Source organism: Cottoperca gobio, unplaced genomic scaffold (genome assembly GCF_900634415.1).
Source record: "Cottoperca gobio unplaced genomic scaffold, fCotGob3.1 fCotGob3_309arrow_ctg1, whole genome shotgun sequence".
Lineage (NCBI taxonomy): Eukaryota > Metazoa > Chordata > Actinopteri > Perciformes > Bovichtidae > Cottoperca > Cottoperca gobio.
In genome coordinates, this window is record NW_021166919.1 from 127,409 (window position 1) to 148,663 (window position 21,255).

At 41.8% G+C, this 21,255-nt stretch overlaps 1 protein-coding gene across 7 annotated transcripts in view; it reads left to right on the top strand.

Annotated features, from left to right (window-relative positions):
- LOC115005460 (receptor-type tyrosine-protein phosphatase mu-like) overlaps positions 1 to 21,255 on the top strand; it is a 134,748-nt gene that overhangs the window by 103,877 nt on the left and 9,616 nt on the right. For all 7 annotated transcript variants that reach the window (XM_029427281.1, XM_029427282.1, XM_029427283.1 and 4 more), the window contains 8 exons: positions 989 to 1,065; positions 1,308 to 1,344; positions 2,290 to 2,387; positions 3,088 to 3,204; positions 3,458 to 3,612; positions 3,694 to 3,829; positions 4,062 to 4,211; positions 4,698 to 4,871. In XM_029427281.1, coding sequence (XP_029283141.1) covers positions 989 to 1,065; positions 1,308 to 1,344; positions 2,290 to 2,387; positions 3,088 to 3,204; positions 3,458 to 3,612; positions 3,694 to 3,829; positions 4,062 to 4,211; positions 4,698 to 4,871 — 944 coding nt within the window. The remainder of the gene's footprint in view (positions 1 to 988; positions 1,066 to 1,307; positions 1,345 to 2,289; positions 2,388 to 3,087; positions 3,205 to 3,457; positions 3,613 to 3,693; positions 3,830 to 4,061; positions 4,212 to 4,697; positions 4,872 to 21,255) is intronic.

Here is a 21,255-nt window from a genome sequence, read left to right on the forward strand (position 1 = left end):
TTTAAATATACAGTATCTGTATCTGTAGTGTTTAATATACAGTATCTGTAGTGTTAAATATACAGTATCTGTATCTGTAGTGTTAAATATACAGTATCTGTAGTGTTAAATATACTGTAGCTGTAGTGTTTAATATACAGTATCTGTATCTGTAGTGTTTAATATACAGTATCTGTATCTGTAGTGTTTAAATATACAGTATCTGTATCTGTAGTGTTTAATATACAGTATCTGTATCTGTAGTGTTTAATATACAGTATCTGTATCTGTAGTGTTTAATATACAGTATCTGTATCTGTAGTGTTAAATATACAGTATCTGTATCTGTAGTGTTAAATATACAGTATCTGTATCTGTAGTGTTAAATATACAGTATCTGTATCTGTAGTGTTAAATATACAGTATCTGTAGTGTTAAATATACTGTAGCTGTAGTGTTTAATATACAGTATCTGTATCTGTAGTGTTTAATATACAGTATCTGTATCTGTAGTGTTTAAATATACAGTATCTGTATCTGTAGTGTTTAATATACAGTATCTGTATCTGTAGTGTTTAATATACAGTATCTGTATCTAGTGTTTAATATACAGTATCTGTATCTGTAGTGTTTAATATACAGTATCTGTATCTGTAGTGTTTAATATACAGTATCTGTGTCTGTAGTGTTTAAATATACAGTATCTGTATCTGTAGTGTTTAATATACAGTATCTGTATCTGTAGTGTTTAATATACAGTATCTGTATCTAGTGTTAAATGTACAAAAATAAAGAAGAGACGATAATGTGATAATATTTAATATGATTATATTTAAAATGTAATTATTTAATCGTATTTATTGTGATCATAGAGATCAAACAGAACATGACTAAATAGTTATTAGTTTATTATTAGATCATTTATTTATTCAGCAGAAGCTAATTCTATGTGATTATGTTCCAATTAACTGTGTGTGTGTGTGTGTCTGTGCCTGTGTCTGTGTCTTAGACGACCACTCTCGTGTGCGTCTGCAGCCTCAGGACGGAGAGAACGGCTCTGACTACATCAACGCCAACTACGTCGACGTGAGTAACACACACAGTTTACTTTTCTTTAGAGGTCGATCTGGTCGACTCTGTTTCCATGACGACGGCTGCCATCAGTCAGTGTTGGTTGGTGTTGACTGTGTAAACAAACATCTGTGTGTGTGTGTGTGTGTGTGTGTGTGTGTGTGTGTGTAATCGCAACAGTGATGTCTCTTTAATATATTTAGATTACGGAGTTTGTTGTGAGTTTCATGTACAAACTATTTTCTCTCTTTTCTCAGGGCTACCACAGACCCAACCACTACATCGCTACTCAAGGTGAGAACTGACACACACTTTAGAGATCTATAAATATATGTAACTATAATGATAATTCTGTAAAACCCCCAGATAAAGTTAAAGCTTTAATAGGAACATCAGGTTCATAAACTACAAATATTAATCCTTTGCATATTCCGACCTTTTCCTAAATATTCCATCTTTTAACTGAAGAGTTTTATCTCTAAATATATTCTACTATTTCTCAAACTTTTCTTATCTGTAAATATTCAGACTTTTTCCTTTTTTCTTCTTCTATGGGGAGGGAGAGGCATGATAAACACATTTATATTCTGTTAAGCATCATGGGATCTGCTCACCTGCAGTTACTGCCTCTGACCACAGGTGGCGCCAAATCCACCTGAAATCTGAAGGATTCAAAACTTTAAGTAAAGTTTTAAATGTAACTTTCAGATATGTGCAGAACACACACACACACACACACACACACACACACACACATAAACACACACACACACACACACACACATATACACACACACACACATAAACACACAGCTCTCAAGGTAGACATCCACCCTCCTGAACAAACCTGAGTGTTTGTGTGAACATGTCAGTCTGTGCGCATGAATATGGAGTGAGTGTATGTGTGTGTGTGTGTGTGTGTGTGTGCGTGCGTGTGTGTGTGTGTGTGTGTGTGTGTGTGTGTGTGTGTGTGCAGGCAGCAGATTCTCGCTGTAAAACACTTGAGGACAGGAATGGATTAGCATGAACTAATTAGCTCGTCAAAACACAGACTGTCAACAGTGATTAAAAACATGTTTTGTGTGTGTGTGTGTGCGTACGTGCGCTTAATTTGAATTAATTAAAAAGAGTCATTATAATTCATGTACAGCTCTGGTGTCGCCTGCTGATCTGCTGTCTAATACGAAGTTTACTCTGGGTGTGTGTGTGTGTGTGTGTGTGTGTGTGTGTGTGTTTCAGGTCCCATGCAGGAGACTGTGTACGATTTCTGGCGGATGGTTTGGCAGGAGAACACCGCTGCCATCGTCATGGTAACCAACCTGGTGGAGGTGGGGCGGGTGAGTCCACACACACACACACACACACACACACACACACACACACACACTGATTGTTGTGGCCATCTGGTTGTTTGGGACTTCATTTCCCAGAGTGCACCGGTCACGTCTGCTCTTTGTTTATTGTTCTTGTCAAAATAAAAACATATAAAAGAGAAGAAAATCACAAATAAATTATAATTTTTAAACATAAAAATATTAACAGATTTTTATTAATTCAATGAAAGAGTTGAGCAGTTTTTAGAAGTAAGTACCAAATCAGGAATAAAATATATAGAATTGAAGGAAATGACAATAAAAATATAACATTCAAATACTACACAGAGCCTGTCAGGCACCAGCAGCAAGACACACACACACACACACACACACACACACACACACATCTGGTCCCAGCTCTTATTACCCAGAAGACACCAGGGATCCAGGAGAGCTGCAGAGGGGATTCTGGGAAAGATCGGGATGATTATCTGACACACACACACACACACACACACTGTCACTTTATCCAGATTCCCCCCTGCTCACCTCGTTGGTTGCCGTGGTAACAGCGTGATTAGCTCAGCAGTAATTAGCTGTTGATGAGCGGAGGCGGAGCTTCTAATGAGATTTTAATATCAGCTGTTTAATTAATGAGTCCATTTAATGTTAATGAATAAACAAGAGTTGTGTGTGTGTGTGTGTGTGTGTGTGTGTGCAGGTGAAGTGTTGCAAGTACTGGCCCGACGACACGGAGATCTACGGCGACATGAAGGTGACGCTGATCGAGACTCAGCTGCTGTCAGAGTACGTGATCCGGACCTTCGCCGTGGAGAAGGTAAAGATATTTATACATATTATAACGTCTTCTTCAGACGAGAGGAAACATGAGAACATCAGAGTGTGTGTGTGTAACTGTGTGTGTAGATGTAAACTCTCCACAGCTACATTACATAACGCCTCATGTACATATTAAACACTTGTAATATAAACTTGTGTTGATGTGAGTCATGAAGTGAAGCTTCATGATCTCTGTGAGTTACATGTCTGACCCTGTTCACCTGTAGCGTGTCTCCCTCTGTGTGTCTCAGCGGGGGGTGGCAGAGATCAGGGAGATCCGTCAGTTTCATTTCACCGGTTGGCCCGATCACGGCGTGCCGCTTCACGCCACCGGCCTGCTGGGCTTCATCCGTCGCGTCAAGGCCAAAACCCCCCCGACCGCCGGCCCCACCGTGGTCCACTGCAGGTACGAGTCTGTTCCCCTGCTCTGCTCTCATCACTGCAGCTTCACGTGTTTATAACCTGTGTGTGTGTGTGTGTGTGTCAGTGCGGGGGCCGGGCGCACGGGCTGCTTCATCGTGATCGACATCATGCTGGACATGGCGGAGAGAGAGGGCGTGGTCGACATCTACAACTGCGTCCGAGAGCTGCGAGCGCGGCGGGTCAACATGGTGCAGACTGAGGTGCAGACATCATGTAGCTCAGCTGACAGGAAGTGACAGAAATGGACGCAGAGATGACCTTCTCTGTCTAACTTTAATGTCACTGTGTGTGTGTGTGTGTGTGTGTGTGTGCGTGTGCGTGTGCGTGTGCGTGCGTGTGTGTGTGTGTTGACATAAATCTTTTATGAAGTGACATTTCTCCAGCCGTCCTGCTGTCACTCAAAGCTGACAGTTCCTCTCGCTCTGCGTGCAGGAGCAGTACGTCTTCATCCACGACGCCATCTTGGAGGCGTGTCTCTGCGGTGACACGGCGATCCCAGCCAATCAGCTGCGCTCGGTTTACTACGAGATGAACCGATTGGACCCTCAGACGAACTCCAGTCAGATCAAAGAGGAGTTCAGGGTAACGCAACCTTCTGATTGGTCCAAATGTCCAAACAGTTTTAAGAATAAATTATATCCATATGAAAACATTTATTAAAGAGTAATAATCGTCAGTAATTCAGTAATAAATGTTAATAAATGGAGATAAGATAATAAGCCATCAATATTAATGTGAGTCATTTATAAACCATATTAAACATGTTTTATGAATAATAATAATAATAATAATAATAATAATAATAGTAATAATAATAATAATTAAATATATATAATACTATATATATATTTATATATATATATTTATATAAATAATATATATTTATATATATAAATATATATATATATATTTATATATATATATATATATATAAAGGTAATGTGTCACTAAATAGTAATAAAAAGTTGTAAATGTTAAAAACTGAAGCTTGTGATGTTTTACTGAAGTCATGATTTATAGCCGGCGCTTCATCAGAAAGTTTTTTGACGTGTTTGTGTCGTCGCTCAGACTCTGAACATGGTGACGCCCACGCTGCGTGTGGAGGACTGCAGCATCGCCCTGCTGCCCAGGAACCACGAGAAGAACCGCTGCATGGACGTTCTGCCGCCGGACCGCTGCCTGCCCTTCCTCATCACCATCGACGGAGAGAGCTCCAACTACATCAACGCTGCGCTGATGGACGTACGTTCACGTGCAGCCGCAGGGCGCACAGTAACTCATTTACTCAGTGAACTGTGAAAGTACTTTATACTTCTGCTCCACTACATCGCAGAAGTAATGTTTACTTTTTACTGCTATCTGATAACTGTAGTTAATTTGCACATTCATTTTATATATATATATATATATATTAAATAATAATATATAATAATTAATTAATTAATCACAGAAAAAATAACGCAACAAATTTTTTACGCAGATTAGATGCAAAGCACTTAGCAGCTAGCTCGGAGCTAGCTAGCACCGCCGCTGATGCTAAAGTGAGCAACCCGTCTCGTCATCTATCGATTAGGCGTTCAGACGCAGAATGAGTCGGTCTACCTGAGACACATTAACATCGGTCTACCTAAGACACATTAACATCGTCTACCTGAGACACATTAACATCATTCTACCTGAGACACGCTAACATCGGTCTACCTGAGACACATTAACATCTTCTACCTGAGACACATTAACATCGGTCTACCTGAGACACATTAACATCGGTCTACCTGAGACACATTAACATCTTCTACCTGAGACACATTAACATCGGTCTACCTGAGACACATTAACATCTTCTACCTGAGACACATTAACATCGGTCTACCTGAGACACATTAACATCGGTCTACCTGAGACACATTAACATCGGTCTACCTGAGACACATTAACATCTTCTACCTGAGACACATTAACATCGGTCTACCTGAGACACATTAACATCGTCTACCTGAGACACATTAACATCGGTCTACCTGAGACACATTAACATCGGTCTACCTGAGACACGCTAACATCGGTCTACCTGAGACACATTAACATCGATCTACCTGAGACACATTAACATCGGTCTACCTGAGACACATTAACATCTTCTACCTGAGACACATTAACATCGGTCTACCTGAGACACATTAACATCGTCTACCTGAGACACATTAACATCATTCTACCTGAGACACATTAACATCATTCTACCTGAGACACGCTAACATCGGTCTACCTGAGACACATTAACATCGGTCTACCTGAGACACATTAACATCATTCTACCTGAGACACATTAACATCGGTCTACCTGAGACATTAACATCTTCTACCTGAGACACATTAACATCGGTCTACATGAGACACATTAACATCGGTCTACCTGAGACACATTAACATCATTCTACCTGAGACACATTAACATCATTCTATCTGAGACACATTAACATCTTCTACCTGAGACACATTAACATCGGTCTACCTGAGACACATTAACATCGGTCTACCTGAGACACATTAACATCGGTCTACCTGAGACACATTAACATCATTCTACCTGAGACACATTAACATCTGTCTACATGAGACACATTAACATCGGTCTACCTGAGACACATTAACATCATTCTACCTGAGACACATTAACATCGGTCTACCTGAGACACATTAACATCGGTCTACATGAGACACATTAACATCGGTCTACCTGAGACACATTAACATCATTCTACCTGAGACACATTAACATCGGTCTACCTGAGACACATTAACATCGGTCTACCTGAGACACATTAACATCGTCTACCTGAGACACATTAACATCATTCTACCTGAGACACGCTAACATCGGTCTACCTGAGACACATTAACATCGGTCTACCTGAGACACATTAACATCATTCTACCTGAGACACATTAACATCGGTCTACCTGAGACATTAACATCTTCTACCTGAGACACATTAACATCGGTCTACATGAGACACATTAACATCGGTCTACCTGAGACACATTAACATCATTCTACCTGAGACACATTAACATCATTCTATCTGAGACACATTAACATCTTCTACCTGAGACACATTAACATCGGTCTACCTAAAACACATTAACATCGGTCTACCTGAGACACATTAACATCGGTCTACCTGAGACACATTAACATCATTCTACCTGAGACACATTAACATCTGTCTACATGAGACACATTAACATCGGTCTACCTGAGACACATTAACATCGGTCTACCTGAGACACATTAACATCGGTCTACATGAGACACATTAACATCGGTCTACCTGAGACACATTAACATCATTCTACCTGAGACACATTAACATCGGTCTACCTGAGACACATTAACATCATTCTACCTGAGACACATTAACATCTGTCTACATGAGACACATTAACATCGGTCTACCTGAGACACATTAACATCATTCTACCTGAGACACATTAACATCGGTCTACATGAGACACATTAACATCGGTCTACCTGAGACACATTAACATCGGTCTACCTGAGACACATTAACATCGGTCTACCTGAGACACATTAACATCATTCTACCTGAGACACATTAACATCTGTCTACATGAGACACATTAACATCGGTCTACCTGAGACACATTAACATCATTCTACCTGAGACACATTAACATCGGTCTACCTGAGACACATTAACATCGGTCTACATGAGACACATTAACATCGGTCTACCTGAGACACATTAACATCATTCTACCTGAGACACATTAACATCGGTCTACCTGAGACACATTAACATCGGTCTACCTGAGACACATTAACATCGTCTACCTGAGACACATTAACATCATTCTACCTGAGACACGCTAACATCGGTCTACCTGAGACACATTAACATCGGTCTACCTGAGACACATTAACATCATTCTACCTGAGACACATTAACATCGGTCTACCTGAGACATTAACATCTTCTACCTGAGACACATTAACATCGGTCTACATGAGACACATTAACATCGGTCTACCTGAGACACATTAACATCATTCTACCTGAGACACATTAACATCATTCTATCTGAGACACATTAACATCTTCTACCTGAGACACATTAACATCGGTCTACCTAAAACACATTAACATCGGTCTACCTGAGACACATTAACATCGGTCTACCTGAGACACATTAACATCATTCTACCTGAGACACATTAACATCTGTCTACATGAGACACATTAACATCGGTCTACCTGAGACACATTAACATCGGTCTACCTGAGACACATTAACATCGGTCTACATGAGACACATTAACATCGGTCTACCTGAGACACATTAACATCATTCTACCTGAGACACATTAACATCGGTCTACCTGAGACACATTAACATCATTCTACCTGAGACACATTAACATCTGTCTACATGAGACACATTAACATCGGTCTACCTGAGACACATTAACATCATTCTACCTGAGACACATTAACATCGGTCTACATGAGACACATTAACATCGGTCTACCTGAGACACATTAACATCTTCTATCTGAGACACATTAACATCTTCTACCTGAGACACATTAACATCGGTCTACCTGAGACACATTAACATCGGTCTACCTGAGACACATTAACATCATTCTACCTGAGACACATTAACATCGGTCTACATGAGACACATTAACATCGGTCTACCTGAGACACATTAACATCTTCTATCTGAGACACATTAACATCTTCTACCTGAGACACATTAACATCGGTCTACCTGAGACACATTAACATCGGTCTACCTGAGACACATTAACATCATTCTACCTGAGACACATTAACATCGGTCTACCTGAGACACATTAACATCGATCTACATGAGACACATTAACATCATTCTACCTGAGACACGCTAACATCGGTCTACCTGAGACACATTAACATCGGTCTACCTGAGACACATTAACATCATTCTACCTGAGACACATTAACATCGGTCTACCTGAGACACATTAACATCGATCTACATGAGACACATTAACATCATTCTACCTGAAACACATTAACATCGGTCTACCTGAGACACATTAACATCTTCTACCTGAGACACATTAACATCGGTCTACCTGAGACATATTAACATCATTCTACCTGAGACACATTAACATCGGTCTACCTGAGACACATTAACATCGGTCTACCTGAGACACATTAACATCGGTCTACCTGAGACACATTAACCACGGTCTACCTGAGTCACGTTAACATCGGTCTACCTTACACACATTAACATCGGTCTACCTGAGACACATTAACATCGGTCTACCTGAGACACGTTAACATCGGTCTACCTGAGACACGTTAACATCGGTCTACCTGAGACACGTTAACATCGGTCTACCTGAGACACGTTAACATCGGTCTACCTGAGACACATTAACATCGGTCTACCTGAGACACATTAACATCGGTCTACCTGAGACACATTAACATCATTCTACCTGAGACACATTAACATCTGTCTACATGAGACACATTAACATCGGTCTACCTGAGACACATTAACATCGGTCTACCTGAGACACATTAACATCGGTCTACATGAGACACATTAACATCGGTCTACCTGAGACACATTAACATCATTCTACCTGAGACACATTAACATCGGTCTACCTGAGACACATTAACATCATTCTACCTGAGACACATTAACATCTGTCTACATGAGACACATTAACATCGGTCTACCTGAGACACATTAACATCATTCTACCTGAGACACATTAACATCGGTCTACATGAGACACATTAACATCGGTCTACCTGAGACACATTAACATCTTCTATCTGAGACACATTAACATCTTCTACCTGAGACACATTAACATCGGTCTACCTGAGACACATTAACATCGGTCTACCTGAGACACATTAACATCATTCTACCTGAGACACATTAACATCGGTCTACCTGAGACACATTAACATCGATCTACATGAGACACATTAACATCATTCTACCTGAGACACGCTAACATCGGTCTACCTGAGACACATTAACATCGGTCTACCTGAGACACATTAACATCATTCTACCTGAGACACATTAACATCGGTCTACCTGAGACACATTAACATCGATCTACATGAGACACATTAACATCATTCTACCTGAAACACATTAACATCGGTCTACCTGAGACACATTAACATCTTCTACCTGAGACACATTAACATCGGTCTACCTGAGACATATTAACATCATTCTACCTGAGACACATTAACATCGGTCTACCTGAGACACATTAACATCGGTCTACCTGAGACACATTAACCACGGTCTACCTGAGTCACGTTAACATCGGTCTACCTGACACACATTAACATCGGTCTACCTGAGACACATTAACATCGGTCTACCTGAGACACGTTAACATCGGTCTACCTGAGACACGTTAACATCGGTCTACCTGAGACACGTTAACATCGGTCTACCTGAGACACGTTAACATCGGTCTACCTGAGACACGTTAACATCGGTCTACCTGAGACACGTTAACATCGGTCTACCTGAGACACGTTAACATCGGTCTACCTGAGACACGTTAACATCGGTCTACCTGAGACACGTTAACATCGGTCTACCTGAGACACATTAACATCGGTCTACCTGACACACATTAACATCGGTCTACCTGAGTCACGTTAACATCGGTCTACCTGAGACACGTTAACATCGGTCTACCTGAGACACGTTAACATCGGTCTACATGAGACACATTAACATCGGTCTACCTGAGACACGTTAACATCGATCTACCTGAGACACGTTAACATCGGTCTACCTGAGACACATTAACATCGGTCTACCTGAGACACATTAACATCGGTCTGCTTGAGACACATTAACCTCGGTCTACCTGAGACACATTAACGTCGGTCTACCTGAGACACATTAACATCGGTCTGCTTGAGACACATTAACATCAGTCTACCTGAGACACGTTAACATCGATCTACCTGAGACACATTAACATCGGTCTACCTGAGACACGTTAACATCGATCTACCTGAGACACATTAACATCGGTCTACATGAGACACATTAACATCGGTCTACCTGAGACACGTTAACATCGGTCTACCTGAGACACGTTAACATCGGTCTACCTGAGACACGTTAACATCGGTCTACCTGAGACACGTTAACATCGGTCTACCTGAGACACGTTAACATCGGTCTACCTGAGACACGTTAACATCGGTCTACCTGAGACACGTTAACATCGGTCTACCTGAGACACATTAACATCGGTCTACCTGACACACATTAACATCGGTCTACCTGAGTCACGTTAACATCGGTCTACCTGAGACACATTAACATCGGTCTACCTGAGACACGTTAACATCGGTCTACATGAGACACATTAACATCGGTCTACCTGAGACACGTTAACATCGATCTACCTGAGACACGTTAACATCGGTCTACCTGAGACACATTAACATCGGTCTACCTGAGACACATTAACATCGGTCTGCTTGAGACACATTAACCTCGGTCTACCTGAGACACATTAACGTCGGTCTACCTGAGACACATTAACATCGGTCTGCTTGAGACACATTAACATCAGTCTACCTGAGACACGTTAACATCGATCTACCTGAGACACATTAACATCGGTCTACCTGAGACACGTTAACATCGATCTACCTGAGACACATTAACATCATTCTACCTGAGACACATTAACATCGGTCTACATGAGACACATTAACATCGGTCTACCTGAGACACATTAACATCTTCTATCTGAGACACATTAACATCTTCTACCTGAGACACATTAACATCGGTCTACCTGAGACACATTAACATCGGTCTACCTGAGACACATTAACATCATTCTACCTGAGACACATTAACATCGGTCTACCTGAGACACATTAACATCGATCTACATGAGACACATTAACATCATTCTACCTGAGACACGCTAACATCGGTCTACCTGAGACACATTAACATCGGTCTACCTGAGACACATTAACATCATTCTACCTGAGACACATTAACATCGGTCTACCTGAGACACATTAACATCGATCTACATGAGACACATTAACATCATTCTACCTGAAACACATTAACATCGGTCTACCTGAGACACATTAACATCTTCTACCTGAGACACATTAACATCGGTCTACCTGAGACATATTAACATCATTCTACCTGAGACACATTAACATCGGTCTACCTGAGACACATTAACATCGGTCTACCTGAGACACATTAACATCGGTCTACCTGAGACACATTAACCACGGTCTACCTGAGTCACGTTAACATCGGTCTACCTGACACACATTAACATCGGTCTACCTGAGACACATTAACATCGGTCTACCTGAGACACGTTAACATCGGTCTACCTGAGACATGTTAACATCGGTCTACCTGAGACACGTTAACATCGGTCTACCTGAGACACGTTAACATCGGTCTACCTGAGACACATTAACATCGGTCTACCTGAGACACATTAACATCATTCTACCTGAGACACATTAACATCGGTCTACCTGAGACATTAACATCTTCTACCTGAGACACATTAACATCGGTCTACATGAGACACATTAACATCGGTCTACCTGAGACACATTAACATCATTCTACCTGAGACACATTAACATCATTCTATCTGAGACACATTAACATCGGTCTACCTGAGACACATTAACATCATTCTACCTGAGACACATTAACATCATTCTATCTGAGACACATTAACATCTTCTACCTGAGACACATTAACATCGGTCTACCTAAAACACATTAACATCGGTCTACCTGAGACACATTAACATCGGTCTACCTGAGACACATTAACATCATTCTACCTGAGACACATTAACATCTGTCTACATGAGACACATTAACATCGGTCTACCTGAGACACATTAACATCGGTCTACCTGAGACACATTAACATCGGTCTACATGAGACACATTAACATCGGTCTACCTGAGACACATTAACATCATTCTACCTGAGACACATTAACATCGGTCTACCTGAGACACATTAACATCATTCTACCTGAGACACATTAACATCTGTCTACATGAGACACATTAACATCGGTCTACCTGAGACACATTAACATCATTCTACCTGAGACACATTAACATCGGTCTACATGAGACACATTAACATCGGTCTACCTGAGACACATTAACATCGATCTACATGAGACACATTAACATCATTCTACCTGAGACACGTTAACATCGGTCTACATGAGACACGTTAACATCGGTCTACATGAGACACATTAACATCGGTCTACCTGAGACACGTTAACATCGATCTACCTGAGACACGTTAACATCGGTCTACCTGAGACACATTAACATCGGTCTACCTGAGACACATTAACATCGGTCTGCTTGAGACACATTAACATCAGTCTACCTGAGACACGTTAACATCGATCTACCTGAGACACATTAACATCGGTCTACCTGAGACACATTAACCACGGTCTACCTGAGTCACGTTAACATCGGTCTACCTGACACACATTAACATCGGTCTACCTGAGACACATTAACATCGGTCTACCTGAGACACGTTAACATCGGTCTACCTGAGACACGTTAACATCGGTCTACCTGAGACACGTTAACATCGGTCTACCTGAGTCACGTTAACATCGGTCTACCTGAGACACATTAACATCGGTCTACCTGACACACATTAACATCGGTCTACCTGAGTCACGTTAACATCGGTCTACCTGAGACACATTAACATCGGTCTACCTGAGACACGTTAACATCGGTCTACATGAGACACATTAACATCGGTCTACCTGAGTCACGTAACATCGGTCTACCTGAGACACATTAACATCGGTCTACCTGAGACACGTTAACATCGGTCTACATGAGACACATTAACATCGGTCTACCTGAGACACGTTAACATCGGTCTACCTGAGACACATTAACATCGGTCTACCTGAGACACATTAACATCGGTCTGCTTGAGACACATTAACCTCGGTCTACCTGAGACACATTAACGTCGGTCTACCTGAGACACATTAACATCGGTCTGCTTGAGACACATTAACATCAGTCTACCTGAGACACGTTAACATCGATCTACCTGAGACACATTAACATCGGTCTACCTGAGACACGTTAACATCGATCTACCTGAGACACATTAACATCGGTCTACATGAGACACATTAACATCGGTCTACCTGACACACATTAACATCTGTCTACCTGAGACACGTTAACATCGGTCTACCTGAGACACATTAACATCGATCTACATGAGACACATTAACATCATTCTACCTGAGACACGTTAACATCGGTCTACATGAGACACGTTAACATCGGTCTACATGAGACACATTAACATCGGTCTACCTGAGACACGTTAACATCGATCTACCTGAGACACGTTAACATCGGTCTACCTGAGACACATTAACATCGGTCTACCTGAGACACATTAACATCGGTCTGCTTGAGACACATTAACATCAGTCTACCTGAGACACGTTAACATCGATCTACCTGAGACACATTAACATCGGTCTACCTGAGACACATTAACATCGGTCTACCTGAGACACATTAACATCGATCTACATGAGACACATTAACATCATTCTACCTGAAACACATTAACATCGGTCTACCTGAGACACATTAACATCTTCTACCTGAGACACATTAACATCGGTCTACCTGAGACATATTAACATCATTCTACCTGAGACACATTAACATCGGTCTACCTGAGACACATTAACATCGGTCTACCTGAGACACATTAACCACGGTCTACCTGAGTCACGTTAACATCGGTCTACCTGACACACATTAACATCGGTCTACCTGAGACACATTAACATCGGTCTACCTGAGACACGTTAACATCGGTCTACCTGAGACACGTTAACATCGGTCTACCTGAGACACGTTAACATCGGTCTACCTGAGACACGTTAACATCGGTCTACCTGAGACACGTTAACATCGGTCTACCTGAGACACGTTAACATCGGTCTACCTGAGACACGTTAACATCGGTCTACCTGAGACACGTTAACATCGGTCTACCTGAGACACGTTAACATCGGTCTACCTGAGACACGTTAACATCGGTCTACCTGAGACACATTAACATCGGTCTACCTGACACACATTAACATCGGTCTACCTGAGTCACGTTAACATCGGTCTACCTGAGACACATTAACATCGGTCTACCTGAGACACATTAACATCGGTCTACCTGAGACACATTAACATCGGTCTACCTGAGACACGTTAACATCGGTCTACATGAGACACATTAACATCGGTCTACCTGAGACACGTTAACAGCGATCTACCTGAGACACGTTAACATCGGTCTACCTGAGACACATTAACATCAGTCTACCTGAGACACATTAACATCGGTCTGCTTGAGACACATAACCTCGGTCTACCTGAGACACATTAACGTCGGTCTACCTGAGACACATTAACATCGGTCTGCTTGAGACACATTAACATCAGTCTACCTGAGACACGTTAACATCGATCTACCTGAGACACATTAACATCGGTCTACCTGAGACACGTTAACATCGATCTACCTGAGACACATTAACATCGGTCTACATGAGACACATTAACATCGGTCTACCTGACACACATTAACATCTGTCTACCTGAGACACGTTAACATCGGTCTACCTGAGACACATTAACATCGATCTACATGAGACACATTAACATCATTCTACCTGAGACACATTAACATCGGTCTACATGAGACACGTTAACATCGGTCTACATGAGACACATTAACATCGGTCTACCTGAGACACTTTAACATCGATCTACCTGAGACACGTTAACATCGGTCTACCTGAGACACATTAACATCAGTCTACCTGAGACACATTAACATCGGTCTGCTTGAGACACATTAACCTCGGTCTACCTGAGACACATTAACGTCGGTCTACCTGAGACACATTAACATCGGTCTGCTTGAGACACATTAACATCAGTCTACCTGAGACACGTTAACATCGATCTACCTGAGACACATTAACATCGGTCTACCTGAGACACGTTAACATCGATCTACCTGAGACACATTAACATCGGTCTACATGAGACACATTAACATCGGTCTACCTGACACACATTAACATCTGTCTACCTGAGACACGTTAACATCGGTCTACCTGAGACACATTAACATCGATCTACATGAGACACATTAACATCATTCTACCTGAGACACATTAACATCGGTCTACATGAGACACGTTAACATCGGTCTACATGAGACACATTAACATCGGTCTACCTGAGACACTTTAACATCGATCTACCTGAGACACGTTAACATCGGTCTACCTGAGTCACGTTAACATCGGTCTACCTGAGACACATTAACATCGGTCTACCTGAGACACGTTAACATCGGTCTACATGAGACACATTAACATCGGTCTACCTGAGTCACGTTAACATCGGTCTACCTGAGACACATTAACATCGGTCTACCTGAGACACGTTAACATCGGTCTACATGAGACACATTAACATCGGTCTACCTGAGACACGTTAACATCGGTCTACCTGAGACACATTAACATCGGTCTACCTGAGACACATTAACATCGGTCTGCTTGAGACACATTAACCTCGGTCTACCTGAGACACATTAACGTCGGTCTACCTGAGACACATTAACATCGGTCTGCTTGAGACACATTAACATCAGTCTACCTGAGACACGTTAACATCGATCTACCTGAGACACATTAACATCGGTCTACCTGAGACACGTTAACATCGATCTACCTGAGACACATTAACATCGGTCTACATGAGACACATTAACATCGGTCTACCTGACACACATTAACATCTGTCTACCTGAGACACGTTAACATCGGTCTACCTGAGACACATTAACATCGATCTACATGAGACACATTAACATCATTCTACCTGAGACACGTTAACATCGGTCTACATGAGACACGTTAACATCGGTCTACATGAGACACATTAACATCGGTCTACCTGAGACACGTTAACATCGATCTACCTGAGACACGTTAACATCGGTCTACCTGAGACACATTAACATCGGTCTACCTGAGACACATTAACATCGGTCTGCTTGAGACACATTAACATCAGTCTACCTGAGACACGTTAACATCGATCTACCTGAGACACATTAACATCGGTCTACCTGAGACACATTAACATCGGTCTACCTGAGACACATTAACATCGATCTACATGAGACACATTAACATCATTCTACCTGAAACACATTAACATCGGTCTACCTGAGACACATTAACATCTTCTACCTGAGACACATTAACATCGGTCTACCTGAGACATATTAACATCATTCTACCTGAGACACATTAACATCGGTCTACCTGAGACACATTAACATCGGTCTACCTGAGACACATTAACCACGGTCTACCTGAGTCACGTTAACATCGGTCTACCTGACACACATTAACATCGGTCTACCTGAGACACATTAACATCGGTCTACCTGAGACACGTTAACATCGGTCTACCTGAGACACGTTAACATCGGTCTACCTGAGACACGTTAACATCGGTCTACCTGAGACACGTTAACATCGGTCTACCTGAGACACGTTAACATCGGTCTACCTGAGACACGTTAACATCGGTCTACCTGAGACACGTTAACATCGGTCTACCTGAGACACGTTAACATCGGTCTACCTGAGACACGTTAACATCGGTCTACCTGAGACACGTTAACATCGGTCTACCTGAGACACATTAACATCGGTCTACCTGACACACATTAACATCGGTCTACCTGAGTCACGTTAACATCGGTCTACCTGAGACACATTAACATCGGTCTACCTGAGACACATTAACATCGGTCTACCTGAGACACATTAACATCGGTCTACCTGAGACACGTTAACATCGGTCTACATGAGACACATTAACATCGGTCTACCTGAGACACGTTAACAGCGATCTACCTGAGACACGTTAACATCGGTCTACCTGAGACACATTAACATCAGTCTACCTGAGACACATTAACATCGGTCTGCTTGAGACACATTAACCTCGGTCTACCTGAGACACATTAACGTCGGTCTACCTGAGACACATTAACATCGGTCTGCTTGAGACACATTAACATCAGTCTACCTGAGACACGTTAACATCGATCTACCTGAGACACATTAACATCGGTCTACCTGAGACACGTTAACATCGATCTACCTGAGACACATTAACATCGGTCTACATGAGACACATTAACATCGGTCTACCTGACACACATTAACATCTGTCTACCTGAGACACGTTAACATCGGTCTACCTGAGACACATTAACATCGATCTACATGAGACACATTAACATCATTCTACCTGAGACACATTAACATCGGTCTACATGAGACACGTTAACATCGGTCTACATGAGACACATTAACATCGGTCTACCTGAGACACTTTAACATCGATCTACCTGAGACACGTTAACATCGGTCTACCTGAGACACATTAACATCAGTCTACCTGAGACACATTAACATCGGTCTGCTTGAGACACATTAACCTCGGTCTACCTGAGACACATTAACGTCGGTCTACCTGAGACACATTAACATCGGTCTGCTTGAGACACATTAACATCAGTCTACCTGAGACACGTTAACATCGATCTACCTGAGACACATTAACATCGGTCTACCTGAGACACGTTAACATCGATCTACCTGAGACACATTAACATCGGTCTACATGAGACACATTAACATCGGTCTACCTGACACACATTAACATCTGTCTACCTGAGACACGTTAACATCGGTCTACCTGAGACACATTAACATCGATCTACATGAGACACATTAACATCATTCTACCTGAGACACATTAACATCGGTCTACATGAGACACGTTAACATCGGTCTACATGAGACACATTAACATCGGTCTACCTGAGACACTTTAACATCGATCTACCTGAGACACGTTAACATCGGTCTACCTGAGACACATTAACATCGGTCTACCTGAGACACATTAACATCGGTCTGCTTGAGACACATTAACCTCGGTCTACCTGAGACACATTAACGTCGGTCTACCTGAGACACATTAACATCGGTCTGCTTGAGACACATTAACATCAGTCTACCTGAGACACGTTAACATCGATCTACCTGAGACACATTAACATCGGTCTACCTGAGACACGTTAACATCGATCTACCTGAGACACATTAACATCGGTCTACATGAGACACATTAACATCGGTCTACCTGAGACACATTAACATCGGTCTACCTGAGACACATTAACATCTTCTACCTGAGACACATTAACATCGGTCTACCTGAGACACATTAACATCGGTCTACATGAGACACATTAACATCGGTCTACCTGAGACACATTAACATCGGTCTACCTGAGACACATTAACATCGGTCTGCTTGAGACACATTAACATCGGTCTGCTTGAGACACATTAACCTCGGTCTACCTGAGACACATTAACGTCTGTCTACCTGAGACACATTAACATCATTCTACCTGAGACACATTAACATCGGTCTACCTGAGACACATTAACATCGGTCTACATGAGACACATTAACATCGGTCTACCTGAGACACATTAACATCGGTCTGCTTGAGACACATTAACATCGGTCTGCTTGAGACACATTAACATCGATCTACCTGAGACACATTAACATCGGTCTACATGAGACACATTAACATCGGTCTACCTGAGACACGTTAACATCGGTCTACATGAGACACATTAACATCGGTCTACCTGAGACACGTTAACATCGGTCTACATGAGACACATTAACATCGGTCTACCTGACACACGTTAACATCGGTCTACATGAGACACATTAACATCGGTCTACCTGAGACACATTAACAGCTCCATCAGAGATGTATTGCACTGGACTGCAGGTGGTAGAGGACAGGGGGCTAACGGAGACTTCACACATGAAGTCAAATACACAACTTTAAACATATTGTTTATTGTGCGATGAAAGATGTTCTGACAGATTTTAAATTGCACTTTATGTCAAACTGTTGGCCTGTGTTGTCTGAGATGAATGTGACAGACAAGATATTGGAGAAATAGTATTGAAATAAAAGACATGTTGACAGTTTATAATGCTGCTCATTGATTCATCTTCTAAATACATTTGCAATTACAGCAAATATTGATATATGTGATTAATTTAGATTAATTAAATTAATTTTGATTAACATCCCACTATTATTACACATTTAAATCATTTCACGCCGAATCATCTCTTCAAAAGTTCTAAGAATGCCGGAGGCAAGAGGAAAATCGAATAAAATGCTGAAAGATGAAGATATTAAATCCATCCCTGATGTGGTGAGGACCTTGCTACGTGAAGACCTAGATGCTAGCCTCGATCGTGTAGCTAGCAAGATTGATGCTATGGAGTCAGAGTTAGCAACTTTGAGCTGGATGCTCTGAAAAAAAGCACAAAGAAAGATTATTCCGTTCTATCCACCGTTCAGAAGATGCTGGGTTTCGAGCAGAAGATAGCGGATTTGGAGGACCGTAATAGGAGATGCAACATATGGGTTTATGGTTTACCGGAGAACACAGAGAGTGACGCCCCGGTGCAGTTTCTGGAACGCATGATACCCACGTGGTTCCCCCGCTCTGAAGCAACTTAAACCTGAAATAGAGCGTGCCTACAGAATCTTCAGCACGCCCCGTTTCACTTATTTTATAATGAACCTGTACCAACGAAGCAGGCTGTTCTGCGTCTGTAGCAATACTGTGTTGACTATGTGTGGCTGACTATGTTGACTCCGTTAATAGGCCGGCTTCATCTGTCTACAGGGGATCCTTTTCTCCACTATCTTTTGTTAAATGCAGTTATCTCTATTAGATCTATCGGTAACGTTACGCCCAGTTAACGGGCAGCGACAGCATAAATACACTTGATCGTAATCTCAGTCATATCTTATTATTACACATCTTTAGCAGCCTTTGCTATCCATGTTAAATTTATGAGACCTTCTAATTAGATTTTAAAGCTTCCCACTAGCACATTTGTCGGGTTAATGTTAACATGGGATGTTGTTAGGCTCAATTCTGTATAGCCCTTGGTTCTTATTCTGGTTGCGGACTATTTGGTTTTTCTTGTGGGAGGGCCGGTTGGGGGTGTAATGGCCTCTCTTTTTTGTTTTAAGTGTGCATGTTTTTTGTTTCATCTTTTTGCTCATGGGTTTTTTGCAGGTGGGCGGGATACCTCAGGTCCTTTCAACAATTTCTGTGCATTCCTTGTATTATTGTACTGGTACACACTGCTCACCTTGATAAATGGCTAATTTAAATATATTGGTTTGGAATACAGGGGGCACTCCACATAAACGCACCAGTGTCCTAGGCTTGTTGAGGAGGAAAAAGGTGGATTTGGCATTACTGAGTGAAACTG